Raw genomic sequence first — 27343 nt, 5'->3', positions numbered from 1 at the left:
CGGCCTGGGCTGGCGCTGAGCTCCGCGCGCCCCCCGCCTCCCTCTATGAGGCAGAGGCCGCGGCGGCCGTTCGCGCTGTCGCTCCGGGGGCCGCGGCGGGCGGGGCTCCGGCGGGGCTCGGCCTAGTCCCCACCCCAGCCCGGCTCCCTCCCTCTCCCCGATGCAGGGGGCCGAGCTCCGGGATGGCGAGGCGGCGGCGGCGGCGGCCGCTTCCTACCGCGTCCTGAGCCGCCTCCTCGGTTATGGAGAGGCGGCCCCCGAGCCAGGCCCGCCGCTGCCGCCGCCGCCGCCGCCGCCTCCGGGCCATGGCCCTCCGCCGCCACCCTTCCTCGCGCGACCCGGCCCGCGGGGTTCGCGACCGCCGCAGCTGATGGTGTTCCGCAACGTGGGGCGGCCGCCTGAGGAGGAGGACGCGGAGGCGGCTCCGGAGCCGGGACCCTCAGAACTGCTGTGTCCCCGGCACCGCTGTGCCCTGGACCCCAAGGGTCTGCCGCCGGGACTGGCGCTCGAGCGGACCTGGGGCCCGGTGGCTGGACTCGAGGCACAGCTGGCGGCTCTGGGGCTCGGGCAGCCGGCGGCGCCGGAGGTCAAGACAGTCGCCGGGGGTTGCTGCCCGTGCCCGTGTCCCCCGCAGGCGGCCCCTCCGCAGCCCCAGCCGCCTGCTACCGCCCCGCAGGCCGGGGAGGATCCTACGGAAACGAGCGACGCGCTGCTGGTGCTGGAGGCCTTGGAATCGGAGGCCGAGAGCTTGGAGACGAACAGCTGCTCGGAAGAGGAGCTCAGCAGCCCGGGCCGCGGAGGAGGAGGAGGGGGCAGCCGGTTGCTGCTGCAGCCCCCGGCTGCCGAATTACCCCCCGTGCCCTTCCCGCTGCAGGACTTGGTCCCTCCGGGGCGCTTGAGTAGAGGGGAGCAACCACAGCAAGCTCTCCCGCCGCCGCCGCCGCCTCCGGGGCCCCTCCGGCCGCTCGCCGGCCCTTCTCGGAAGGGCTCTTTCAAAATCCGCCTCAGTCGCCTCTTTCGCACCAAGAGCTGCAACGGGGGCTCGGGCGCTGGCGACGGGAGCGGCAAGAGGCCTTCTGGAGAGCTGGCTGCTTCAGCTGCGAGCCTCACGGACATGGGCGGCTCCGCGGGCCGGGAGCTGGACACGGGGAGGTGAGATGGCCAGGTCGCCGCGGGAGTGGAGGGTGGGGGCTCCCCGGCAGGCTTCCTGTCCGCGTTTCGTTGCCTGCCACCCCCCCCCTTTTTTTTTCTTCCTATTCTGTTGCTACCCACGATCTTGGCAATGGTTAACATGCAGTCCTTAGGAGGATGTTGCCTTGGGACTGTGTGTGTGTGGGGGGGTGGTGGCAGCACCTGCTTCAGGTCCGAGCTTATTGTGGCAGCAGCTTTGTTAGGCTTCACACTGGTGACACTTTCCAGCTGGTTAGCATCTCTGTGGTTGAGGGGCTGGTTGAAGATCTCTCCGTCCCCTCGCTGGGGCTTGAAGGTTTTTGAGGGGTGCCTATCTGCCCTTACAGCTGGGAGAAAGATGTTTGACCCTTTCGAGGGGAAAGGCTGCTGTTGCCTCTGGATCCCTTTGCTCTGGGTTTTCTCTGAGTTCCCAGGACCCCGCCTCTGGCCTCAGGTCTTAGTCCGGATGGTCCCGGTACAAGTGCCCTATGGAAGTTGTGCACCCGTAGGCTTGCCCTCATTGAGGGTGTCGAAGTTTCCGTGTCTGGTGATGCCCTGGAGTCGCCAGCCTGTGCACTGAGCCCTGTCTGAGGTTGGAACATTACCTTGCTTTCCCTTGCTTGCCTTTCTGAGATCTGCATGGGGTGTGGACGGTGGTACAGATATTCCAGGCTAGCTGGTGAAATCCCACATTTAGACTTGACGGTTTCTGAAAGATGGACTGACCTTTGGTCTGGGGGTTAGAGCTGTCTTGTCATTGTGGAAAAGCATCTATCTGCCTCCGTTCCGTGCAACGAGACCTTTGTGGTAATTGCCTTTGGGGATTGTGTTTCTGGCTGAGTTCTTAGAAGGATTCACATTAGTCTTGGTTCAGCTCATATGATTCTCAAGATGGAACACATGAAGGCTCGGGCAGGGAGACTCTAAGTTGACAGCTTACTGAGCACTAGAATCACTGGGGGAATTTTTTGAAAAGATCTATGTGTGTCTGGGACCCAAGAATTTATATCATATACAAAAAAAAAAAAAAAAAAGGAGGGGCGCCTGGCCTAGGAACCAGTCATACACAGACTTCTGTCTTGAAGGGAAGTTTGCCCAGGGTGCCGTAAGGGCAGCATGAGATAGAGTGGGCTTCACTGCCCTTTGGAAGCAGCTGACTGTGCTCATCGCAAGGATTAGGCCAAGCCCAGACCCCTGAAGAAGCCAGCGCGTGCCCTCCCAGGAAACTCATGCTGGGAGCAGAAGCAGCGTTTCTGTGGTAGGCTCTGCACTCGCTGCCCCACTTCCCAGCACAGAGGAGATTGTCATCAGCGGGAAGGAGGGTGGTGCAGGAGCCGTGGGTAGTGACATGGGCTCGGTGGCTGGTTTTCTTGTGACTTGTCTTGCCTTTGTTTTATATTGACCAGGACTTGGTCTAAGATTCCAGAGAAGCCAATTAAGAGGTGTGGTGTGAAATTAGCTGGTACATCTGACAGATTGGGAAGAGGAAAAGGCATGTAACATTATACGATTTTTTGCCTTTGGAAGCAGAATTTCATGGTCACTGGATGCTCTGCTACCAAGCCTCAGCCGAAGCACAGTGCAGATTTCCACCGCTGAGCAAATAGGGCTGCAGCTCGGCGACAGAGCTTAGTTCAGGCCACAGGAGAATTACTTTTTTTGGTCCAAGGACTTCTGAGGAATTGGGAAAGAACCAGGTGTTTGTGTGTAAATGTTTGGGTGACTGTTGTTTGGAGGCAGCGTCAGCCCTGAGATGGGAGGCCATAGAGTCTCCTCTGGCCTTCCCCATCTGAAGGATGGGAGGGTGGTGATGGTTCTGATTGGCATAGAGTGAAGACAGGAGAAATGTGGATGGAATATTCTGTGCTTTCTGAGAAAGAAGTGGGAAGATTGCACTAGTGAATTTTTTCTCTGCTTAGAATGTGGTGCTGCGTGTTAGCTTTCCCACAGCTTGCTATGTGCCAGTCTTGCTGGCAGCCTTGCAGCTGTGAGAAACTTGGTGAGTCTTGCCAGGGTCGATGAGATGTCTGTGGATCAGCGCCTCCTGAGAAGTGTGTCCTGTGGGGAGGAAGGTTGAGTTTGGATGTTTTATCTGGGTCTCTGGCTTTGATTGGTGGGGCCTGGAAACAGTGAGATGCATCAGTCTTGCCAAAGGGTATATGCCTTCCTCTGCATTGTTGGTTGCAGTTAATTATGGGCCTCTACAGACTTATGATGTAATTTGAGGCATTTGCAGTACCTGTGGGCATAATTGTCTTTGCCTGTCTCAGTGTCTGCCTTTCTCATGGCTATCGACTAGAAAGTGCTTCCTATAATAAGTCTAAACAGTTGTCATGTTTTAACACTAACCAAACTTTACTTTCTTTCAGAGTCTGCCAAGGGGACTTGGCCTGGTTATCTGGAGTTTTAAGTGTGGTTCAGATGAACTTAGAGGACTCTGTTTTAAGTGAAATAAGAAATAGGTTCACTAGCTAATCAGGTTTCTGTTCTGGGGAAATGGGCGAGGGCTTCAAACACATGTTGAGCTGGGCTTGGTTCCTGTGGGACTTGGTGCGATATAGAAAGAACTTCGCTATTTCAGGAAAACCAGTGGACGTCCCTTCTCTGCTTCCCGTTTTTTGCACTGATTGTCTTCCCTGAATTTAGGGAGAAGTGGCATTAGAGCTGACCTTTCCGAATCTCACAATATGATACTTACTTGATTAGAAAGGGGAACCTTTGTTCACTTTTCTAGATTTGCTTTTACTGAGTTAGAAGTTGAAGCTGTTACAGTCTTCACAGCTGTGAGGCAGAGAAGTGGAGAACAGTTCTGTAGTGGTTTTCCTATCTGGGGAAAAGGATGCAACTCTGAGGCAGGCTGCCTTGGCATCAGTTTGGGGCACTGCTGTTGTGGACAGGCATGGAAAACATGGGAAACCTATTTTTGTTTCCTTAGCTCTTCAGGTCTGAAGAGGGGCTTTTCAAGTCATGGCATGACAAGCTGAGAACAAAATGATTTTATTGTGTGGTGAGGAAGTTCTGATGCTGTTTGGGTTTTAGGTCCATACTCATGGGTCTTTTTAACTGTGTGTGTGAGAGAGTGATTATGGCTGGCATTTCTCTTTTAGAATAAGCTCTTGCGGTTAGAAACTTGTCTGTTGGAGTCTTTGACCTTTCACATCTTGACATTCCCCTTGCCAGCAACACATCTGAGATTCTCGGTTGTGGACTATGCCCCCTGGCTCTTTCCTGGAAACCCCTCCATGGGCTGCACTTGGTTTAGGAGGGATCTTGGATCTGACCTTGCTGCACAGATGTCTGTGTATTGGAACTAAAGATGAACACATGGTTTTTGTGCCTGTAGCACATGAACAGACACTGGCTGATGACGTGTTGGAAATGGCACAGGCTGGCTGACTTGGCACCATGTGCTTTAGCGGGGCAGAGGTACTCCGGGGCTGCAAAACCTGATGTTTGGACATCCTGGTTTTGGAAGATACCACAGAAAAGAGTGTAAGACAAGCATCTGTTGTCAGGTTGTAGGGACAAGAGAGGGGAAGGCATTATTTCATTATCCTGCATTTTAGATTTCAAGGAATTTGAAACTGGCCAGTGGTAATATTTAAATGTTGCTGTCCTATATAATGTTTTTTAGCTGATTTTATCTCAGAAGGCTGCTTAGTAATCTGTTTGGTAATTTTCAGGGTAGAAATGGACATAGACTTTCTGTCTCTGTTACCTACAGCTCATGCAATGGTATTGAAGGCACAAAGGGTTGCTAACCTCAAAGAACACGTTTCATAAAGCCTGCCAGTGTCCTGCTCTGTCACCTGAGGCACAGCCCACTCACCAGATACTACCCCCACCCTATGCTGGCCCTCCAGTGTCTGGGGTGCATGTGACCATTGACAGAGTTGTAGTGGTGTGACTGCCACCCTAATGCTTGTCAGCGTGATCTGGAGAGAGATCTGTGGAAATGTAGTGTAGATGTGCATGTATGTATATATTCTACATGTGATATGGTACACATGTAAATTTAGTGTGGAAGGTAGAAATGCTGTCTGGAGCCACAGTATTTACCAAACTTAATAAATATAGAGAATGTTGTTAATACCTTAGACCTGGTTTGGAGTGGGGGTCCTGATGACATCCTTTGCCCTTCCACTGGGTAACTGCTGTGTGCACTTCTATGGTGCTCGTTCCTTTACTTCTTGTTTCTGTCTTGTCTTCTGTATTGGTACTGGAATGCTCTTAGGGTTCTTGAGACAGAAATTGCTTTAGGTTTTTTTTGTTAGGCAGCAGCTCCCTGAAGAGAAAAGGAAGCATACATGTTGAATATTAGCTTTTCAGTCTCTTATACCTTTTACCTCTCTTAGCTACCAGCTATGAGCCCTCTTGTTTGCCAGGAAAAAACATCCTGGCATTCTAAAATGGCTCTGCCTGGGTTGAGATTTGATGTTTTTTCTTTTTTCTAGATTCTAGAAACTATGATTCTCTTCTTCAGAATGCCGGAGGCGGGGAGAAGATGAGCTGAAATGAGAAGGTCTCCGCAAGATGTGTGCATTTGGGTACTGCCGTTCTTCAGTGCTTGGCACTGGAGACGCGTCCCCGGCATGGGCAGATGGCAGCGTAAGGCAGCTTCCTTTGAAAAGAGGCAAGCAGCCAAGTGGCTGAGGTGTGAACCTTTTGAAAGGCCAGCGCTTTAGTTTTCTACTTGCAGAGTTTAATGTTTTACCTACAAATTATTTAATAAAAATCAGCTTGAAAGCTCATTGGTGGTCATAAAAGTTCATGTCCAGTGGCGTTAATATTCTGTTTGAGACTTCTGGGTTTTTTGACAGTCATGAGCATCTTGTATAAGCAGGGGGCCGTTATGTGGTTGGGCCGCGTGTGTAGCCCTGGCTCCAGAGTGTGCTTTAGGGGTGGTGTTCACAGTGGCGTCATCCGCAGACTCTTGGAGTCTGCATGGCGCTGCTTGCAGAAGGAGTTTGAAAGACTGGGCAGGAGCAGGCAGTGATGGATGTTGCAGCTCTCTGAGTAAAGTGTGCCTGGTATGGTTTTGGAATTCTGTTTAGCGTGATTCTGAGGTGCTTAGATGAAATTTCATTTGGCATTTTGTTTTTGCCCTCCTCTGTTGGTAGTTCTATGTAGTTTTTTTGGATGAGAGTATTTTTGGAAGGTGAGCTAGCTACAGTGCCTGGAATAGGCACTGTAGTGCTATAATTATAGGTGAAATGTCTAGATGCAATCCATTCTGGGGCGGGATTTTTTTTTAAGTGTCTGGTTTATTGAAGTATAATTTATGTGCCACAAAACTTACCTTTGTTAAGTGTCCAGTTCTGTTAATTTTGACAGACTCATTTGTTCAGTATAATTTCCTTTGCCGTCATCATATGCATATTTTCATCACCCCAATGAATTCTTCTTGTAGTCAGTTGGGTCATCCAGGAATCTTTTTTGAGCTTAGCTTGTTTCTAAGTTCTGAGATTTCTTTGAGTTCTTTTTTTTTTTTTAATAAAGGTTTATTTTTGTTTTTATTGGAAAGGTGGATATACAGAGAGGAGAGACAGAGAGAAAGATCTTTTGTCTGATGGTTCACTCCCCAAGTGACCCTACGGCTAGAGCTGAGCCAATCCGAAGCCAGGAGCTTCTTCCAGGTCTCCCATGCGGGTGCAGGGTCCCAAAGCTTTGGGCTGTCCTTGACTGCTTTCTTAGGCCACAGGCAGGGAGCTGGATGGGAAGCGGGGCTGCTGGGATTAGAACCAGCGCCCAAATGGGATCCCGATGGGTTCAAGGCAAGGCCTTTAACCTCTATGCTATCGTGCCGGGCCCCTCTTTGAGTTCTTGTTGAAAAACGAAAAGCCTGCTGAAATTGGTGCAGAGTGAAGTTACCTTTGGTGTGTAACCAAAAGGAGGTCTGGATTTTCAGGCTGGTTTCTGGGAGCCCCATGGGGAGAGCTGTGTGACTGGCAGCTCAGAGACAGGTGGGAGGGAGTCCACCGTCTGGGAAACCCCACTTATCAGGGATCAATTTATCAGTTGATGGCTTTTACTGATGCCTTGGGGCACATGTGCAGAAATGAGAGACCTTCCAGGACTGAAGATTGCCTGTGCACCCTGTATGCTGTTCCTTGGTCAGAATCCCTTCTCTGGCTCACTCTGGGACCTCCCCCTCCTCCCGCCGCAGGGCCAGAAGAATCACTTCTCCCTGCACTGGCTGCTGCTCAGGTCTGGAGCCTTTTTCTTGGCTCCCGGATAAAAATCAACTCTCATCAAAAGACTTCCTGCCTTTTGAGATGGCCTTCCTAATTGCCACTCAAAATGTTTTACTTTTTTTTAATGTGCAGAGAGATCCAAAGGAATTTCTTATTGCTTTGTAGGCTGGTAGATTCTGTAGCCAAATCTATTAAATCTATTAAAGGAATTGCCTTAATGGTTTTATTCTCCCTCTTAATGTTAGACTGTATTACAGGAGTGTTGCTGACAATGGCTGGCCAAATTTGTTTCACGTTGCATCTGAAATTGAGTGTTGTAACGATTTCAATGAGTGTATGTTCATTTCTCCTCTTTATTCTCTGTTTGCTTTGTTTTCTACCTAGGAAACCCAGGTTGACAAGAACCCAAAGTGCCTTTTCTCCAGTCTCCTTCAGCCCCCTGTTTACAGGTAAGGATGCTGTCATTTACTTTATTCTGGGAGCTGAAAGCCAGTGTCCTAAGACCTGTTGGATACTATGCTTGTGGATTATGTGGCAGAGGGAGCTTGAGGCATGTCTGCAGTAATTTCTTTCATTCAGTGTCCACTGGACTTGGGGAGATGCTGTTTTTTTGGTTGGAATGGGCCTTAATTTTGGATGCATGATAACTGGAGGTAGAAGCTGTGTCTTGGTAATTGGGTGACCCTAGCAGTTATGCAGTAGTCAGTTGATGATCATCATGCATACATTAAAAGTAGGAATTATAGGCTCACAGTGCATAAAATACTATAGACATCATGCAATTCCTGTCCCTGCTTCCAAGGGAGTTTGTGTACTAATAAAAGTGATCTGTGATTATCTGGTCTATTTTTAAAGACTTTGGGCAGAGAGATTACATGAACTCTTCTCTTACTCATTTTAGGAGTCAACAATTCTTGCAGCTGTTAGAGTTCTTTATTGTATCTAATTTCAGTCTCTGCTGTTGCAGCAGAGAGCATAGTTGGTACAGCAAGAAGGCTGTTAGGAAGGGAATGGGTAACTGCCTTGTTTCTTTAATAGAACTTAAGTGGAGGGAGAGCTGCATGTTAGTCAGATGTGGAACTTACACTTGCTGGAAAAGAAAGGTTTCACCATACTTCCTTAGTCTCAGACTGAGTACTTGGAATTTGTGAATAAGAAGGCTTTATAAAAACCTCAAACTTGGGACCAGTGTTGTGACACAGTGAATTAAGCTGCTGCTAGGAACACTGGAATTCCTTTTTAGAAAGCTACTTCCAGTCCTGTGTGCTCCCCTTTCCATCCAACTTTCTAGTAATGCTCTTGAGAAAACAGTGTGTGATGGTCCAAGGGCTTATATCTGCCACACATGTGGGGCACCAGAATGGAGTCTGTGACTTTGACTTGGCCTAGCTCTGAACTTTTGTGGCCATTTGGGGAAAATGGGGGGGATGGAAGATCTGTCTCTCCCTCTCTTCTCTATCACTCTGCCTTTCAAATAAATAAATCTTCAAAAAAGAAATTTCAGTGCAACATTCCTTTGCTAGGATCCTCAAAAAGGTGATTGGAAGAACTGTGATTTGGAAATGGACATTTGGGAAGACATTAAGCAGGCCAGTGGGACCTGCTCCCTCCGGTTGTGTGGACTGCTGTGAACTGTCAGATGATGGTACCTAAATAGATATCTAGTGAAGAAGGTGGTGTGAGTAGAGTGCAGTGGGGTCTGGTTTTACTCTAACTGCAGGACTGAATCTTACCCTGTTGGCAGCATGTCTGTCTATTTAATTATGACTTTGTTCTTAAGTAAGGAACACCCACTTTTGTAATTTCTGATTCAAGGCAGTTTTTAGCTCCCTTGAGTCACTTCCTTTATTTAAAGGCTGTATCTACAGTTTACATCTCTGACACGTCTGAGAGCACACCTGTGCTGGGCCCATTGCATTGTTCTGGTTAACAAGGCTGTCAGATTCCAAGTTGTGAAATCTTAAAATTTCATTAATGACATTGAGAAGAGTCTGCTTATCTTGGTGTTCCAGATGTTTGTAAGAGAAACTGTGTATATTGGTTCTGGATACCCAGCTCTTGGACTTTCAGAGATTCTGGTTACCTCATTTTCTTAACTGAGAATTACTAAAATACTGCTAAGGGGATAATTCAGCCCCGAAAAGGAAAGGGTGTTGGAAATTATGCCGTGAGAGGTAGATCAGAGGAATCCTGTGTTTTGACCTGTGGATCAGACTGGCGAAGCGAACCTACTCATTGAGGCTGTCAACCTGTGCTAATGAAATACACTTGAGGGACTGGAATTGTGGTGCAGTGGTTTGGACAAGCCGTATTGGTTCAAGTACTGGCTGCTCAACTCCAGATCCAATTCCCTACTAATGTGCCTGTTAAGATAGCGAAGGATGGCCCGAATGCTTGGGCCCCTGCATTCATGTGGGAGACCTAATTGGAGTTCCAGACTGGCCAGCCATTTGGGGAGTGAGTCAGTGGGTGGAAGTTTATGCTTTCTCTGTTTCTGCCTCTAACTCTGCTTTTCAAATATTTTTTTTTCAAAGAAATACACTTCATTTTCTAGTGACTCAAATGGAGAGGGATTACATGGCAAGAAGTAATAGATATGGTAGAGAAAGTACTGGATTACCTATTGCAAAGTAGGAGAGATCAGTGGCATCCCTACCTAGACTGAAAAAAACAGCTCACCTGACTATTAGCTAACTGTGGAAGTAGTTGACTTTTACACCTGTAAGTAGATTTTTAGCCATAGTAGTAGCAGCAGCAGTTAGGAGCTGATGTGTTAAGTGGCAGATCCTCTTGATGGGTGAGTACTCTGGAAAGCCATCCAGGAAGAATTAGGGCTGCTATGGGACCTGTATCTGCACCCAGCTTAACATGCAATTCTTACATTTTTCAGGCATCTGGTTTTCTGTGTCCTGCCTAACAAGCCACTTGCCTTGCTCCCCAAGGCAGAAATTAATACACAGGTCTGTGAAATGCTGGATATTTTACAGATACTTCCACTTGATAAAGAAGGTTATGATCTGTGCCAGTGGCAGAACCGGCATTAATTAGATGACTTTGCCACTGTTCTTACCATGTTTTTGTCATCAAGAACACTTGATCTGTAAAAAGGCAGAGCAGTGGTAGAATTCTAAATGAATTTATGTTTGGGATGATTTCAGCCCTGGGGAGCATTTGGTTTTGAGCTTCTTGAGAGCCACTACCCTTTTGCTTCCCTGCTGGCTCTTTGTACTTCTGGCCTTAGCGTGGGCAAGGTGCCTCTGTAACATGCTTGCTCCGTGAATCCCTCAGGTGAAACAGTGTCGCTTGTGGACGTGGACATTTCTCAGCGGGGCTTGATTTCTCCACACCCTCCAACTCCCCCTCCTCCTCCAAGAAGAAGCCTCAGCCTCCTAGGTACAATCCCCTCTGTGTGCCTTGTCTTGGCGGGGGGAGCTCTGGAGACTTACTTTTTGCCAGGAAGTCAAACAAACTGAATGGTTTTTAATGATGACAGAGTTATTTCCAGTTCCTTTCTCAGCACCCCTGCCATCTCCCTCAGCTGTGAAATGGGCAGTTACCTGCATGCTGTGATAGTTATTGCCCAGATGCTAGACTGACACTTAGCCGCCTCAGTCCACTTCTCGGGCTGTATTAGAAATATTCTTCCTCTTCTGCTTTCTAAGCAGACCTGAGCAGAGGGAGATGGTTGTTGCCCCAGAAGGTGGGGGTGAGGGTATGGGCAGGCCCCAGACCATAGTCTTACAACCTTCCTCCCTCTGCTGCCTTCACCTCACCCATTCTGTGCTCGGATTTCTGAACCTCTTGCTTTTGTTCTCTCTTCTAGATGATATCAGTGGGACGCTGCCTACGTCTGTCCTTGTGGCTCCGATGGGGTCTTCCTTGCAGTCTTTCCCCCTACCTCCGCCTCCTCCACCCCATGCCCCAGGTTAGCTTAGTTTAGCAGCAAGACTTGTAAGAGTTGAAGGATGGGAGAAGTCTTTTCATGGAAAGAACAATGTAGGAGAAAGCTTAAATATTTTCCCCTTGGCTGGACCAGAACTTCTTGGAAATAGGCTGAGAACTGGTGTTTCTAAATCTCCCTTTCTTCTTCTTTCTTTTTTTTTTAAATGAATGGAATCTGAGTTATATTAGGGACAAAAGATTTGAATTTTTCTTTTCTTTGCTGTTGACTATTTTGCAATCCTTGGGTAGATATCATTTAAGAAATAACCTTAATTTAGGTTAGTGAAGATTTAATATGTTGCTGCTTTTCAAAGTTCTGTGGTTTTTCTAAGCTTCTAGTATTTGCTGCAGCCTTGTAAATAAGTACCAAGCATTTATTAGCCCACACCTGCTTTGCCAGCCTCCAGTACCCAAGGAATGAAATGAATGAAATCGACATTCTTTTTTACTTGCCTGGCAAAATCCTTACACTTCCTGGGCAAGTAAGAGAATCGCTATTTCCAAGGCTGCTTTATCGGCACTTCACTTCGAGGTGGGAGAAGTTGGAATCGCTCTAGGCTGGTGAAGCCCCTGAAGTAGTCACCTTAGTCAGGTTAGTGAGCAGCTCCCCTCTCCTTTCCTGGGGTGCAGTGCCCCCACCCATCCTTCACAGCTTACACAAGCCCACACAGCTTTCCGTTCCAGCCCATCCAGCTCTTTCCCACTGCTTTGGCTTCCACCCTTTCCAGCTTAGCTTCTAATGCTTTGTGCCTCTTCAGTTAGCATTTCTTTTGGTGGGGAGGGTCTGCTTGTTGTTGGGAATAGTTTGGATAAACAGTGACCACCACTCTCACTCTGCAGATGCGTTTCCCCGGGTTGCTCCCATCCGAGCAGCTGAATCTCTGCACAGCCAGCCCCCCCAGCACCTCCACTGTCCCCTCTACCGGCCTGACTCGAGCAGCTTTGCAGCCAGCCTTCGAGAGCTAGAGAAGGTAGGCGGTGCTAGACTAGCAGCCTACCCACTCCCACTCCCCACTTCCCTGCCCAGGCTCTCTGGAGGAAGGGGAGTTTTCTGCCACCCTGTTGACAGTGCCAACACAGCATAGTGACTCCATAAGAGAAAGAGCAGAATTGAATTGAGGGGTAGATGTAGGACATGAAAAAGGAAGAATGTGGAGAAGTGTTGACATAGCCTAGCCTGGTTTTGATAGATTAACTGACCCAGTTCCCTCCTCTCTCCTTGGCTGGGCCCTTGGTAATAAAATTGTGAATTACTCTCCTGATACTTTGGGGAATTAAAAGTTTAATGAGTGTGATGTTCATTGCTAATGGTTTAGATACTTGTAGTGGATTTGACCTCTTGAAATGCTTTGGAGACTGGCGGTGATGAGTGCTTCCTAGTAAGACAGATTGTACTGAAAGCGATCTCATTTTTCTGTTAAAACTTGTTTGCCTCTTATTTTTGGTAGTGTGGTTGGTACTGGGGGCCCATGAACTGGGAAGATGCAGAGATGAAGCTGAAAGGAAAGCCAGATGGTTCCTTCCTGGTACGAGACAGCTCTGACCCTCGCTACATCCTGAGCCTCAGCTTCCGGTCCCAGGGCGTCACCCACCACACTAGGATGGAGCACTACAGAGGTAAAAACGCTGGCCTGTGAGGTGCCTGTGTGCCTGTCTGGGTTCCCTGCCTTTGCTTTCTGACGTCTTCATCAAAAGGAGGTATGGGAATGGCATTATAGAAAATGGGAAAAATCTCATGGAATCAATTGAACATTGATAATAGTTCTTTTATTTTTAGTCACTGGAAGAATAGGGGGGCCTGGCGCGATGGCTCAGTGGCTAAGTCCTCTGCTTAAAACCACTGGGATCCCATATGGGTACCATTTCATGTCCTGGCTGTTCCACTTCCCATCCAACTCCGGTGGGATCCCGGTGTGTTCAAGGCGAGGACTTTAGCTGCTAGGCTATCGTGCTGGGCCCAGTGCAGTCTCTTAAACTTGCTGTTGCTATGAAAACCTTTATTGTTTCTATGAAAAGTACTTAAGGGGACCTTCAATAAATTCATAGTAATTATATTATGAAAAAACTATGCATGAATTTTAGAATTTTTGTAGCAAAGTAAGCTTTTAATTTTATTTTCGTGACCTTTTTGAATTATATTTGTGTGTACACATATGTATTAACTATGACGTAAGGATTAATGTTAATACTTAAGAAAGCCTCTTTATATTTTTCTGACTTGAATTTATTTCTGTCACAAAAACTTCTTAAGACCTAACATGTCTTTTTTTTTTTTTTAAGATTTATTTTTTTGGGCCCAGCGCTGTGGCTAAAGTCCTCGCCTTGAAAGCACTGGGATTCCATATGGGCACTGGTTCTAATCCCGGCAGCTCCACTTCCCATCCAGCTCCCTGCTTGTGGCATGGGAAAGCAATTGAGGACGGCCCAAAGCCTTGGGACCCTGCACCAGCGTGGGAGACCTGGAAGAAGCTCCTGGCTTCGAATCGGCACAGCACTGGCCGTTGCGGCTCACTTGGGGAGTGAATCATCAGATGAAAGATATTTCTCTCTGTCTCTCCTTCTCTCTGTATATCTGACTTTGTAATAAAAATAAATAAATCTTAAAAAAAATTTTGTTGTTGTTGCAAAGTCAGATTTACAGAGAGAAGGAGACACTACTTTCGCAGGCCACAAGCAGGGAGCTGGAAGGGAAGTGGAGCATCCGAGACACAAACCGACACCCATATGGGATCCTGGACGTGCAAGGCGAGGACTTAGGTTATTGCCCCAGGCCTCTAAGTTAAGTCTTATTAAAAATATCATTTTCTCATTAGTTGTGGAATAAGCAGGAATAGGTGGCTTCTGGATGGCTTGCTACAAACTGCCCTCCTGAAAATGGGAATCATTGTTAAAATGTTCAGGCAAGTGCCAGTGTCAAGTGTCTTTCTCAAGTTTAAAATTTCTGTTTCTTAATCTTCTGTGGCAGGAACCTTCAGCCTGTGGTGTCATCCCAAGTTTGAAGATCGCTGTCAGTCAGTTGTGGAGTTCATTAAGAGAGCCATCATGCACTCCAAGAATGGGAAATTTCTCTATTTCTTGAGATCCAGAGTTCCAGGTAAGGCTGTGGTTGCATGAAATATTTAACTTAGGTGTGACCCAGGGGAAATGGCATACTTCACTTCCTCCTAGGCCACACTGTTTTCTTCCTGGCTGTTAAAGCAACTATTCTGCCTACAGTGCAGGGGTAGTCCTCACCATGTTTTTTTTTTTTTTTTTTTTTTTTAAGATTTGTTTATTGTTATTACAGAGTCAGGTATACAGAGAGGAGGAGAGGGAGGGAGAGAAGAAGATTTTCCGTCGGATGGTTCACTCCCCAAGTGACCCCAGTTCAGGTGCAGGGTCCCAAGGCTTTGGGCCGTCCTCGACTGCTTTCCCAGGCACAAGCAGGGAGCTGGATGGGAAGTGGAGCTGCCGGGATTAGAACCGGTGCCCATATGGGATCCCAGGGCGTTCAAGGCGAGGACTTTAGCTGCTAGGCCCAGTCCTTACCATTTTAAGGATGAGTATGTTCTGCTCCTGTTTTTGTTTTGTTTTGTTTGAATGTTTGTTTATTTATTTATTGGAGGGTCAGATTTACAGAGAGAAAGGTCTTTCATCTGCTGGTTTGCTCCACAAGTGGCTACAATGGCTGGAGCCAAGCCAAGCCAGTAGCTTCTTCTGGGTCTCCCACACAGGTGCAGGGTCCCAAGGCTTTGGGCCATCCTCAGCTGCTTTCCCAGGCCACAAGCAGGGAGCTGGATGGGAAGTGGAATAACCAGGATTCCGGCGTATGCAAGGTCAAGTCTTTAGTCACTAGGCTATGGCACTGGGCCTGCCTGTGTTTTGATGGCATTAAGTTAGCCTTTGCCACTCAGGTGTTCTGCAATGCCACTGATCCAGACAGAACATTTAAGTGTGAGACACGGAGATGAAAGCTCTCAGGTCATCTCCTTGGGAACAGGAAAGATAGGAGTATTCACCTGAAAGGCAGCGGTGAGTGTCAAGGAAGCTGAGTGGAACTACTGTCTCTGTGAGGAAGTATCTGCCATGGGTTTTCCCATGTTGTACTAGACCTCCTGTCAAAAGTTTTCTTTGGGGCCCGGCACCATGGCCTAGTGGCTAAAGTCCTCGCCTTGAACGTCCCGGGATCCCATATGGATACCGGTTCTAATCCCAGCAGCTCCACTTGAACGTCCCGGGATCCCATATGGGTACCGGTTCTAATCCCAGCAGCTCCACTTCCCATCCAGCTCCCTGCTTGTGGCCTGGGAAAGCAGTCAAGGACGGCCCAGAGCCTTGGGACCCTGCACCTGTGTGGGAGACCTGGAGGAGCTCCTGGCTTCGAATTGGCACAGCACTGGCCGTTGCGGTCACTTGGAGAGTGAATCATCGGACGGAAGATCTTCCTCTCTGTCTCTCCTTCTCTCTGTATATCCGACTTAGTAATGAAAATAAAAATAAATCTTTAAAAAGAAGTTTTCTTTGTACGTACAGCTCCTTGTGGGAGCTCTGGGATGTAGCAATTCTTGCTGGTGACATCAGCCAGCCTTCCTGGCCGCTCAAGGAGAGGGGTGGGTTGGAGGAGTCTGCTTCCATGGCATTGAGTAAAGCAAAATGACAGCACGTTAATATAAAGGATTTCTTGGGAACAAACAGAACAAAATGAGAATTTCATGCTTCCCTTTGAATCAGAAATTAAGAATCTGAAATAGGGAGCCAAGTTACCCTGCCAAGTAAGTAGGTGTTGCAGGGAAGCCTCAGGCAGAACATCAGGAACAAGATGGAGGCAGGTGACAGCAATGTGTTTTAGAATTAGAGATTTGAATAAGGCATGACTGGGTGTGAACTGTATGACTTCTCACTTCATTTAGTGTTTGCCTTACTATTGTCGACTTCCCTCCCCTCTTCTCCACCTTCTCTCTTCCTCTCCCCTTCCTTCCCTCTCCTCCCCTCTTATCTCCTCATTAATTAATTAGAGAAGTAGAGAGAAAGAGCTCCCATCCATCTCAGTAGATTCAGTCCCCAGGTGTCCACAGTGGCCTTGCGGTGTAGGGGTGGTTGTGGGGACATGACTGGGAACCAGAGCTCAGCCTGAGTCTCCCTTGCAGGGGTCAGGAATCCAGTTTCCTGAGCTTTCACAGCATTGCCTTCCTGGGTCTGCCTTAGCAGGAAGCTGGAGTCAGGAGCTGAAACTGTGTACCAAACAGAAGTACATACAGTATCCTAGTCCCAAATGTCCACCTCTAGGACCTTAAAAAAAAAAAAATTACTGGTTTTGGGGCCCAAAGTGGTAGCCTAGCAGCTAAAGTCCTTACCTTACATGTGCTGGGATCCCAGATAGGCGCCAGTTCTAATCCCGCAGCTCCACTTCCCATCCAGCTTCCTACTTGTAGCCCGAGAAAGTAGTCAAGAACGACTCAAAGCCTTGGGAGGCTGCATGCGTGTGGGAAGCCTAAAGAAGCTTCTGGCTCCTGGCTTTGGATCAGCTTAGTTCTGACCTTTGCAGCCACTTAGGGAGTGAACCAGTGGACAAAATATCTTTTCTATATCTCCTTCTCTCTCTAAATCTGCCTTTCCAATAAAAATAAATACATATTTTAAAAATAATCGCTAATTTCTCAAAGCAGCTCAAAGTTGGATAGCAGATCAATCTGTTTAGCATTGGTGCAGGGCTGGTATGTGATGCAGTGCATTGAACTCCAGTTGTGATACCAGGATTTGATATGAGAGCTCAGGTTTGAGGCCTGGATGTTCCACTTCTGATCTAGCTCCTTGCTGATGCACCTGAGAAAGCAGTGGAAGGTAACCCAAGGAATTGGGTCCCTGCTCTTAATGGGGAGACCAAGAATGGAATTGCTGGCTCCTGGTTTTAGTGTGGCCCAGCCCTGGCTGAGTTGGCGCCATTTTGGATAGTGAATCTGCAGATGGAACATCTCTGTTTCTCCATCTCTCTGTCACTTTGTCTTTCAAATAAATGAATCTTGTTTTGAAAAAGGAAAAAACCATTTCATTTTACCAGTGAGAGAACTGAGGCTGAAAGATCATTATTTAACCTGAAGATAACAACTGGACTGATTTGATGCTAACAGCAGGACTTGAACTTATGTCCAGATAACGCAAAACTTATGCTTTATTTGCTACCATTTTGTTGTGAGAAAAGAAAGCAGTAATCAGATTGACAGTTGATTTGCTGGCCTTTGTAGAAACCACAAACTGAAGATCGACTTACTTATTAGTGGGAGTTATCTTTCTAGAAGTTAAGGTGAATGCCACAGTAGGATATGTGTATTTATTTGTAGTTAAAATTGGAATCAAGATGAGAAGGCAAAGCAGATTTTAGTGTTCATTACTGTTTTCCCCTGGACCTAAAATGACCTGTTTTTGAAGGATTGGGACAGAAAAGGCAAAGTCATTTTTTGTGGCCCTCTTGTTTACCACAAGTGTCAAGGTGTTATCTGAGCTTGACCTTACTAGAAGATTGGGGTGAGGAAGAAGTAGACAGGGATTCGAGCTTAACAGATTCTATTTCTTTTCTTTTCTTTCGTTTTTTTTCCCCAGAACTTAACAGAGTCTGAAAGGAGTCTGTTTATTCAGACTTTGGAACTATGGTAGCTGGAGGCCCCTAAGTGGCCAGATGTTACTTCATTACTTCACTTTATCCTTACAAAACCTTTGCAATAGTAATGCAGTCCCCTTCCCCTTTATTATCACTGAAGAAACGAATATAAGAAGTTGTAGAGCTAGTATACAAACTCAGGGCTTTTTTTCGTAACTGCTAAAGCTGATTGTAAGAAGAAACATGAAGACTGATGCCAAAGAAATGCCAAGGTCACAGGAACTGCAAAGCTAGGCCTAATGGGATGGTGATAACGAGGAGAGGAAAGTTAGTTAGAATTAAGTGAATAGTAAGGAAAGATCGTTAGTAAAATGATAGTGCCTCAACATGTCTCAGCCCCACCTTCTCATCACAACATTGGTGCACTTGCCATCAGATCAGTTAGCTGATTGCATCTCTGTCTATACCCTGTCCATTTCCATTATAAACTCAACTCCTAATACCAGATAGCAGCCTCAAAAGAAGAAAAGGTTAGCACACAGCACGGAGTTAGCACAAACTGGCAATACTTCTAGAGCAGATGCAAAGTGAACTTGTGTGGAATTGACCTGCTACATGTTTGACGTGCTGCATGTTTGAGTTTAGTATGTTTTGTCCTCTGAATTTCTTCTTTTTTTTTTTATTAAAGATTTATTTTATTTTTATTACAAAGTCGGATATACTGAGAGGAGGATAGATAGAGAGGAAGTGGAGCTGCCGGGACCAGAACCAGCAGCCATATGGGATCAAGGCGAGGACCTTAGCCACCAGGCCACACCGCCAAGCCCTGTCCTCTGAATTTCTTACAAAGTGATAATTGGATCTAAAGGCTTAACCTAGTCTAGTTTAGAATTTTTTTGTTGTTGTTAAGTTAATTTGTTGGAGCCTTCATTGTGTTGCAGGTTAAGCCAAAACCTGCAGTGCTGCTGTCCACATGTGGGTGCTGGATAGAGTTCTAATCTCTGCACTTCTGGCCTAGGAAAGGGGTGGCCCAAGTACCTGAGCCACTGCACCTGCGTGGGAGATCTGGAAGAAGCTCGAGCTTCAGCCTTACCTAGCTTTGGCCATTTTGGCCATCTGGGGAGTGAACCGGCAGATGGAAAATCTCTGTTTTTCCCTTTCTCTCTATCTTCTTCTGCCTATGTATTTCTCCCTTTCAAATACATAAATAAATCTTCAAAGAAAGATTTACAGTTAATTTGAAAGATAGAAGAACAGAAACAAAGTTCTTCCATCTTTTGGGTCACTCCCCAAATGTCCAGATCTAGAGTTGGATCACGTTGAAGCCAGGAGCCGGAAACTTTCATCCGGGTCTGCTCTGTGCGTGGCAAGGAGGCAGGTACTCAGGCCAACATCTACTGCTTCCCTGGCACATTAGCAGGAAGTGGAATCGGAAGCTGAGTATTTGGGTGCCGGGCCAGCAGCACTCCAGTATTCGAGATGCAGACATCCTAAATGGTAGCTTAAGCTGCTGCGCCCCACTTTGGATTTGTTGGTGTGTGGGGAGGGGAGCAACAGCACCACCACTACTATTCTAGGCGATACAGTATCCATCTCCTTTCTTTCTTTATTGTAATATAAACAGAAAACCACACAAATCACATCAGTTTATTATTTCCAGTGAACACCACTCTAGCTTTGTCAGCCCCTGCAGAAATACTCCCCCTCCCCAGCTCAGCTTCCATTTTTCCTTGTTAGCTAGCAGCCATTTCCTTTCCCTTCTGTTAATTTTGTTTGTTTGTTTGTTTAAGATTCATTTACTTTTGGGCCCGGCACGATGGCCTAGCTGCTAAAGTCCTCACCTTGAATGCGCTGGGATCCCATATGGGCACCGGTTGTAGTCCCAGCAGCTCTACTTCCCATCCAGCTCCCTGCTTGTGACCTCGGAAAGCAGTAGAGGATGACCCAAAGCCGTCCTTTTTAATTTTTTAAAAAGATTTATTTATTTTTATTGCAAAGTCAGATATACAGATATACAGAGAGGAGGAGAGACAGAGAGGAAGCTGCCTGTTGTTTGGCTCCCCAAGTGACAGCAACAGCTGGAGCTGTGCAGATCTGAAGCCAGAAGCCTGGAGCTTCTTCTGGGTCTCCTGCGAGGATGCAGGGTCCCAAGGCTTTGGGCCGTCCTTGACTGCTTTCCCAGGCCCCAAGCAGGGTTCTGGATGGGAAGCAGGGCCACTGGGATTAGAACCGGAACCCATATGGGATCCTGGCACATGCAAGGCGAGGACTTCAGCCTCAAGGCTACCGTGCCAAACCCAGATGGGAAAATTTTATGGAGACATTTCCCTATTTCTTTAAAGAAAAAAAACAAAAACAAATTTCTATGCAAAGAGCAAAATAAATGCTTTATTGTTTTTCTTTATTTACCAATTTACAGATGATCAGTTGGTTTCCTGTCATCTCTTTTTTTTTTTAAAGATTTACTTTATTTTTATTACAAAGTCAGATATACTGAGAGGAGGAGAGATAGAGAGGAAGTGGAGCTGCCGGGATTAGAACCAGCGGCTATACGGGATCAAGGCGAGCACCTTAGCCACCATGCCACGCTACCAAGCCCCCTGTCATCTTTTGAAGGTGACCATTTAAAAAATAATGCTGTGTGGGCCCGGCGGCGTGGCCTAGCGGCTAAAGTCCTCGCCTTGAAAGCCCCGGGATCCCATATGGGCACCGGTTCTAATCCCGGCAGCTCCACTTCCCGTCCAGCTCCCTGCTTGTGGCCTGGGAAAGCAGTTGAGGACGGCCCAATGCATTGGGACACTGCACCCGCGTGGGAGACCCTGAAGAGGTTCCAGGTTCCCGGCTTCGGATCGGCGCGCATCGGCCCGTTGCGGCTCACTTGGGGAGTGAATCATCGGACGGAAGATCTTCCTCTCTGTCTCTCCTCTGTATATATCTGGCTGTAATAAAATGAATAAATCTTTAAAAAAAAAAAAATAATGCTGTGGGGGCCCGGCGGCGTGGCCTAGCGGCTAAAGTCCTCGCCTTGAACGCCCCGGGATCCCATATGGGCGCCGGTTCGAATCTCGGCAGCTCCACTTCCCATCCAGCTCCCTGCTTGTGCCTGGGAAAGCAGTTGAGGACGGCCCAATGCATTGGGACCCTGCGCCCACATCGGAGACTTGGAGGAGGTTCCTGGTTCCCGGCATCGGATCGGTGCGCACCGGCCCGTTGCGGCTCACTTGCGGAGTGAATCATCGGACAGAAGATCTTCCTCTCTGTCTCTCCTCCTCTCTGTATATCTGACTTTGTAATAAAAATAATAAATCTTTAAAAAAAAAAAAGTACTGTGGGGCCCGATGTGATAGTGTAGTGGTTAAAGTCCTTGCCTTGAACGCATCAAGATCCCATATGGGTGCCGGTTCTAATCCCGGCAGCCCTGCTGCCTATCCAGCTCCCTGCTTGTGGCCTGGGAAAGCAGTAGAGGGCAGCCCAATGCTTTGGGACCCTGCACCCGCATGGGAGACCTGGAAGAAGCTCCTGGCTCCTGGCTTCAAATTGCCACAGCTCCAGCCGTTGCAGCCGCTTGGGGAGTGAATCAGTGTACAGTAGATCTTCCTCTCTGTTTCTCCTTCTTTTTGTAAATCTGACTTTGTAATAAAAATAAATAAATCTTTTTTTAAAATTGCTTATTTATTTGAAAGACTTAGAAAAAAATTTCCACCACTCTCCAAGGGGCCACAACACCCACAGCAGGGCCAGGCTAAAGCCCAGAGCCAGGAACTTCATCTGAGTGTCTCACATGGGTCAGGGCCTTGGGAAGTTGAGTCATCTTGTGCTTTCACAGCCCACTGCAGGGAACTGAACTGAAGTGGAGCAACTAGAACAGGAGCACCAGTGCGTGTATGGGATGGCGGCATTTCAGGCTGTGCCTTACCACTATGTCACAGCACTCCCCACCTGCCTTTGTTTTTTGCAGCCAGGATACTCTCACTGTCTGTATGTGTTTCAGTGTCCCTGCTGCTCTCTATAGGTCCATTTTATTGCTTTTGCCCTTTAATGGTCGGGATCCAAAGCCCAGGGCCTGCCTGCTGATCCACAAGGGCTGGCAGCAGCCTGCAGTGCTTGCAACCCGAGTGCTGTTAATCCCAGTTTGTCTAGGCTGTTTCAGCTGTTCTTTTAAAAGCATAATCCTTTAAATTTTTTTCCCTTTTTCTATACCCTGGTCTAAAATGTCAGAAGTAGGAAGAAGAGGATGAAGGAGGATAAGAGGTGATTAAACCTGCCCTGTCTTGAAATAAGTGACAGGAGAAATATGTGGACTTCTCCCTACGGATCTGAGATTTTGCCTTCTGCTTGCCAGTTGGAGTTGGCTGGAGATCCCTTGGAGCAGCCTTTCTGAGGCCTCACTGTTAGCATCCTGCTAGAGATCTCACATTCCCAACAGGAATGCTTTTGATTCTTGCCCTTCCCTGGGAGCCTCATGCCTGGGATTGACCACGTAGCTCGAGGCAGAAATCTCTACCTTGGCACAAGTCAGCGAGCTATTCTAAGGAGCAAGCGTCAGCTGTTAAGAGTGCTGCTAGGTGGGACCCAGTGCAATAACCTAGTGGTTAAAATCCTCACCTTGAGCATGCCGGGATCCCATATGGGCGCCGGTTCTAATCTGAGCATCCCTGCTTCCCATCCAGCTCCCTGCTTGTGGCCTGGGAAAGCAGTAGAGGGCGGCCCATAACTTTGAGACCCTGCACCTGTGTGGGAGACCTGGAAGAAGCTCCTGGCTCCTGGCTTTGGATCAGCTCAGCTCCAGCTGTTATGATCGCTTTGGGAGAGAAGACTTTCCTCTCTGTCTCTCCTCTTCTCTGTATATCTGACTTTGCAATAAAAATAAATAAATCTTTTTTTTTTTTTTTAAGAGTGATGCTAGGCAGGCCCTCCACAGGGCAGAATAGAGTCCTTTGAGTTTGGTACATGGTAGTAGTGCTTTTTTTAAAAAAAAAAAAAATTAAAAATAATGACAGAAACAGATTTTTCATTCTCTGATTCACTTCCCATAGGAACCAAGAACTCTGTTCTGGTCTCCCACATGAGTGGCAGAAGCCCAAGTACTTGGACCGTCATTTGCTGCTTTCCTAAGAGCATTAGTAGGGAGCAACATTGGAAGCAGATCAGCTGGGACAGCCTGGAGTGCTGTGGTGCTGTAGGCAGTGGCTTAGCACTGTGCTACCACACTGTCCCCAGTAGTGGTATTTTGGAAGCAACAACCCTTTTTTTTTTTAACATCTATTTTTATTGCATTTCCTTTTTTTTTTTTTTTAATTAATTACATTGCATTATGTGATACTTTTTTTTTATGCACTGGGATTCCCCCTGCCTCTCCCCAAACCCTCCCTCCACGGTGGATTGCTCCACCTTGTTGGGAAGCAACAACCCTTTGTGGAAGGTTTTTGCACAGAGCACATGCATAAGCTATAAAGAGGCATCTTTTCTATTTCCTGATTCTTTTGCTAAGGGGAGTTACAGTCCCTCTGACTATGTCCCTTTGTTTTTATTCCTGAAGGATTGCCACCAACTCCAGTCCAGCTGCTCTATCCAGTGTCCCGATTCAGCAATGTCAAATCCCTCCAACACCTTTGTAGATTCCGGATCCGACAGCTTGTCCGGATAGACCACATTCCGGATCTCCCACTGCCTAAGTACAAGGGGGTCGCTGGGTTGGGGCTGGAAGAGGGCTGGGCTCCAAATGTCAGTGAGACTTGCAAGCTGCTCCCACAGGCAGAGCCTGGCATGCTCCTTTCACTTTTGTGTTGTAGCACCTAGCTCTAGCACTGTCACATTGCAGCCAGAAGGGAGGAAGGTGTGTGTGCATTAGCCTGCCTTCTGTGTTCTCCACAGAGAGTGCAGACCAAGTGGAAGGAGGGAGGGAGACAGAACTAGAACAGGTGAGAAAATGGGAATTGTGTTAGTTCAGCGGTCTCTGCTATAGTCTCAGCCATAAATGGCAAAAAGAAGGGTTGAATGAAGGAATGATTTCCTCTATGCTATGTAAATGACCTTGTGTTTCCCTCGTTTGTCTTCTGCAGACCTCTGATCTCTTACATCCGGAAGTTCTACTACTACGATCCTCAGGAGGAGGTGTACCTGTCGCTAAAGGAAGCGCAGCTCATTTCCAAACAGAAACAGGAGGTGGAACCCTCCACGTAGCAAGGGGTCCCTCGTGGCCACCGCTGAGGGTATGTGCTTTGCCTCATGTTCCCCTGTGGACACCCCTTCACTCTGATAGCTGCCCACAAAATTGCCAAATCTGATAGTGGAGTCCGAGCCCTATTTGGAAATAAAGCAGACAGACATGAAAGAAAGAATATTTGCCAAGCAGTGTGCAGGATAATTACTGTAAATAGGGGGGAGGGCACGCACACAGCCAGGTGCAGCCTCCTCATATGCTTTCTTTGGCTGATCTCCCTCATATTGCACAAATGAAATAGCAAGAGGGAAACCAAAGGGGAAGAAAATCTCACCAGAGGGAATGTGAACCTGCCTGTGAAGGCAGTAGGCATGCGCCTCAGTGCCTGTTTCACCATGAGAACTTGAAATGAGAGGATGAGGAAAACAGCCTCTTTTTTCTCTTTAGAGTTCCCTTTTGGCCAGGATGAAGTAAATTCTTCAGAATGAATCAGCTAAGTCCTGCACTGTGTTGTACTCATTTATTTTTCCATAAAATGTCCTGGAGTACAAGTTTGTGTGGCAGAGTCCAGGGGTCTTTTCAGTTGCGTTGAATTGAAGGTTGAAAGGTTAAGGCAAACGGGAAACATGGTTACAATGAGTCATGACCTGGTGGTGCTGACTGCCAGTGAGAACTTGTACTCCGGTGGCCATAGCCCTGTGAAGTGGCCCTCTCTCTCCTGTCAGTCTGGTGTTGTTTTTAAGCCCTGAAGGCTGCTTCTCCTGTGGCCTCTCTTCCTCAGTCCTTTCGCCACACAAAACAAGAGGAAAAATCCCGTGGCACCAGCAGCCTTATGTTGAAAAGGAGGCTTTGATGCCTTCCGCCTGCTTGCCGTCTTCACAGTGGGAGAGAGTGACAGCTGCAGTCTATGTCCCATGGCTCAGCTGAACCTGGCCGTGACTGTCTTCTGGGCTCTAGAAGCCCCTGATCTATGCTGTTAGGGAAAGTGTGTGAGCCAAGCTGATAAGGAGTGATGAAGGAAAAAGAATGAAGGCGAGTGGTTATAAAGTGACACTGTGAGACTGTGGAATTTTATTTTATTTATTTATTTTTTTAACTCTTTGTTTTTCCTTTAATATTCATTTATTCATTAATTACATTGCATTACATGACACAATTTCATAGGTACTGGGATTCCCCCCCTTCACCCCAAACCCTTCCCCCATCATGAATTCCTTCACCTTGATGCATAACCACAGCTCAAGTTCCGTTGAGATTCCCTATGTGGAATTTTATTTTTAATTTCAAGGATTCTGGACTGCATGTCCAGGCTCTGAATATGCCACCAACTATGCAAATCCTGTGCCTGAAAGTGACACCTAAAACATCTTCCTGTCTGGGGACAGTTCTCTGCATGCTGGCTTTGCAGTTGAGATTAGAGTGGGAAGCTAGAGGGGAAGTAGGTAGGTCCATCTGCCCTGCTGACTGACGTGCGGTTAACAGGCCCCTTGTGATTGAGCATTTCTGTGCTAGCTGTGCTTGAGAGCAAGCCCACCCTCTAGACGAACATTTTAAAAGGAGAATCCCTAAAATAATTCAGTTTTCCTCAAGGGTTTTCATTCAGCAAATTTGTTGGTTGAGTACCCAGTGTGAGTTGGGAACCGAGTACTAAGTGAGACAGTCAGAAGCCTGTTCTCACTGGTGATGATTTCTTTGTTGAGAAGAAATACTGCCAGTGTATAAATACATGGAAAGGCGAATTCCAGGTAGCTGTATGTGTTGATGGAAAATAAAATAAAACTGAAATTTAATAATGAGTGTATTGGTACTGCGCAAGGGTAGATAGAGAGGTGACATTTCAGCTGAGATGTTATAAGAAGACAACCACAGGAGGATCTTGGGGGCAGAACTTTCTGGGAAAGAGGACTGAGAAACACCAGGCCCAGGCTGCAAAGGGTAGGACCACAGTGTGGTCAGATGCAGGCCAGAGGCTCACAACCTGTCATGTGTGTTGGCTGCAGTCCTTTATTGGCAAAGATTTGGACAGACCTCACCAAGGGTCACTTTGTGCTGTGATTTAGGATTGTTGGCTGTGGTGAAGAACAAGCATAATGCTCTTCTTGCCCCCGGTGGGGACCCTGGAGCCCCTTAAGAAGAGACACGTCACGCTTCCCAAGTGGAATGCCCTTGTGATTTCCTATTGGTCAGGCTGGTGTAATCTAGGAGTTGTTCCTGGCCTGCTTGTTCTGGGAGCTGTCATGCCAGGAAGCTGGGGTTAGGGCACAGAGCAGTGCTGTCTCAGGTCACAAGGGGGAGCTGCACTGGCTGTTGTGATCCTTTGTAGTCTTCAATGCTCAGAAGGAAGCTGCAGGCACCTAGGGCTGGGTTCACAGGGGTTAATTCAGGAATTAGTCCCTCTTAGTCCCTCTTTAGTAGGTGGGTCTTGGGAGGAAGTTGGTAGAAAAGGGGCCAACTTAAGGCAGTTTAGGCAATGTGGTAGGGTCCATTTGTGTTTCTTCAGGACCTGAGTTTGTCCTCCGAGTTGTAGACTGGGCAGAACTCCCTGATGAGGCCATTGCGCCATTGTGGATAGCACACAGTAGCTGTATCTGCCCATCCGGGCTTCAGGACTGTGGGCCAGCTTCTCCAGCTCCAGCAGCTCACTGTTCTTTCACTCCATTATGGTCCTGTGCTGTTCAACTGTGCTAATTCTCTTTTTCCCCCCCTTTTTTACTTAGGCTTTTGGTTGCCAAGCTCTGGTTTTGAAGAACCAGATGAAGTTAACATGAAAAGAAGAGTAAGGACAAGCAAGATGCTATAGGAAGGGCTGGGATTTTCTCTGCATAGACTTGGTTTCCCTTTGCAGCCCTAGGGCTTGGAAGAAGCACACACTGTCACTTGAGTTGGGGCTCCACGGTCACATCCACCCCTGTGGTGTCCTGGGACTGGATGAGCTCCTTGCAAAACTGGAAGAAGTCTCAACACTGTTCAGTACTGGGTGTTTTTGTTTGTTTGTTTGCTTGTTTGTTTGTTTTGTTTTCCTAGAAATGAGTTTTGCTTTTGATATTTTTATTTCTCAGTATGGGAAATTCGCTTTAAAGGCAGCTGGGATTTGTGCTCATTGAATTGGAGGTGATGTGAGGAGTGAGCAGGTCCAGAGAAGGGGTGGGAGGAGAGGACACAGCCGTTCAGCTGCTGCCAGAGGCTGACTTGAGTCTTCTACAGGGACCTCGAAGATGGAAAGGAAGCAGGACAATCTGCTCTTCTGCCACAGGTGGCTTTGGCAGGAGAGAAAAAAGGGTGACCAGTCGTGAAGAAAGG

General features: G+C 47.4%; 1 protein-coding gene across 2 annotated transcripts; it reads left to right on the top strand.

The window, feature by feature from the left end:
- Window positions 1-27016, top strand: SOCS7 (suppressor of cytokine signaling 7). Of its 2 annotated transcripts, XM_004591120.3 has the most exons (10): window positions 2-1152; window positions 7749-7813; window positions 10653-10757; window positions 11188-11289; window positions 12147-12277; window positions 12755-12923; window positions 14272-14400; window positions 23420-23555; window positions 23943-24092; window positions 26761-27016. In XM_004591120.3, the coding sequence occupies exons 1-9, from the start codon at window positions 161-163 to the stop codon at window positions 24061-24063; spliced, it is 1950 nt and encodes a 649-aa protein (XP_004591177.2). In that variant the 5' UTR covers window positions 2-160; the 3' UTR covers window positions 24064-24092; window positions 26761-27016. The 2 variants fall into 2 exon arrangements, with proteins under 2 accessions (XP_058531264.1, XP_004591177.2); XM_058675281.1 differs by lacking the exon at window positions 11188-11289 and having other exon boundaries at window positions 1-1152.
- The last annotated feature ends 327 nt before the right edge of the window (window positions 27017-27343 follow it).

Source organism: Ochotona princeps, chromosome 17, assembly GCF_030435755.1.
Source record: "Ochotona princeps isolate mOchPri1 chromosome 17, mOchPri1.hap1, whole genome shotgun sequence".
Classification (NCBI taxonomy): domain Eukaryota; kingdom Metazoa; phylum Chordata; class Mammalia; order Lagomorpha; family Ochotonidae; genus Ochotona; species Ochotona princeps.
Note: the sequence above shows the minus strand (reverse complement) of the source record. Positions and strands in the feature narration are given on the sequence as shown.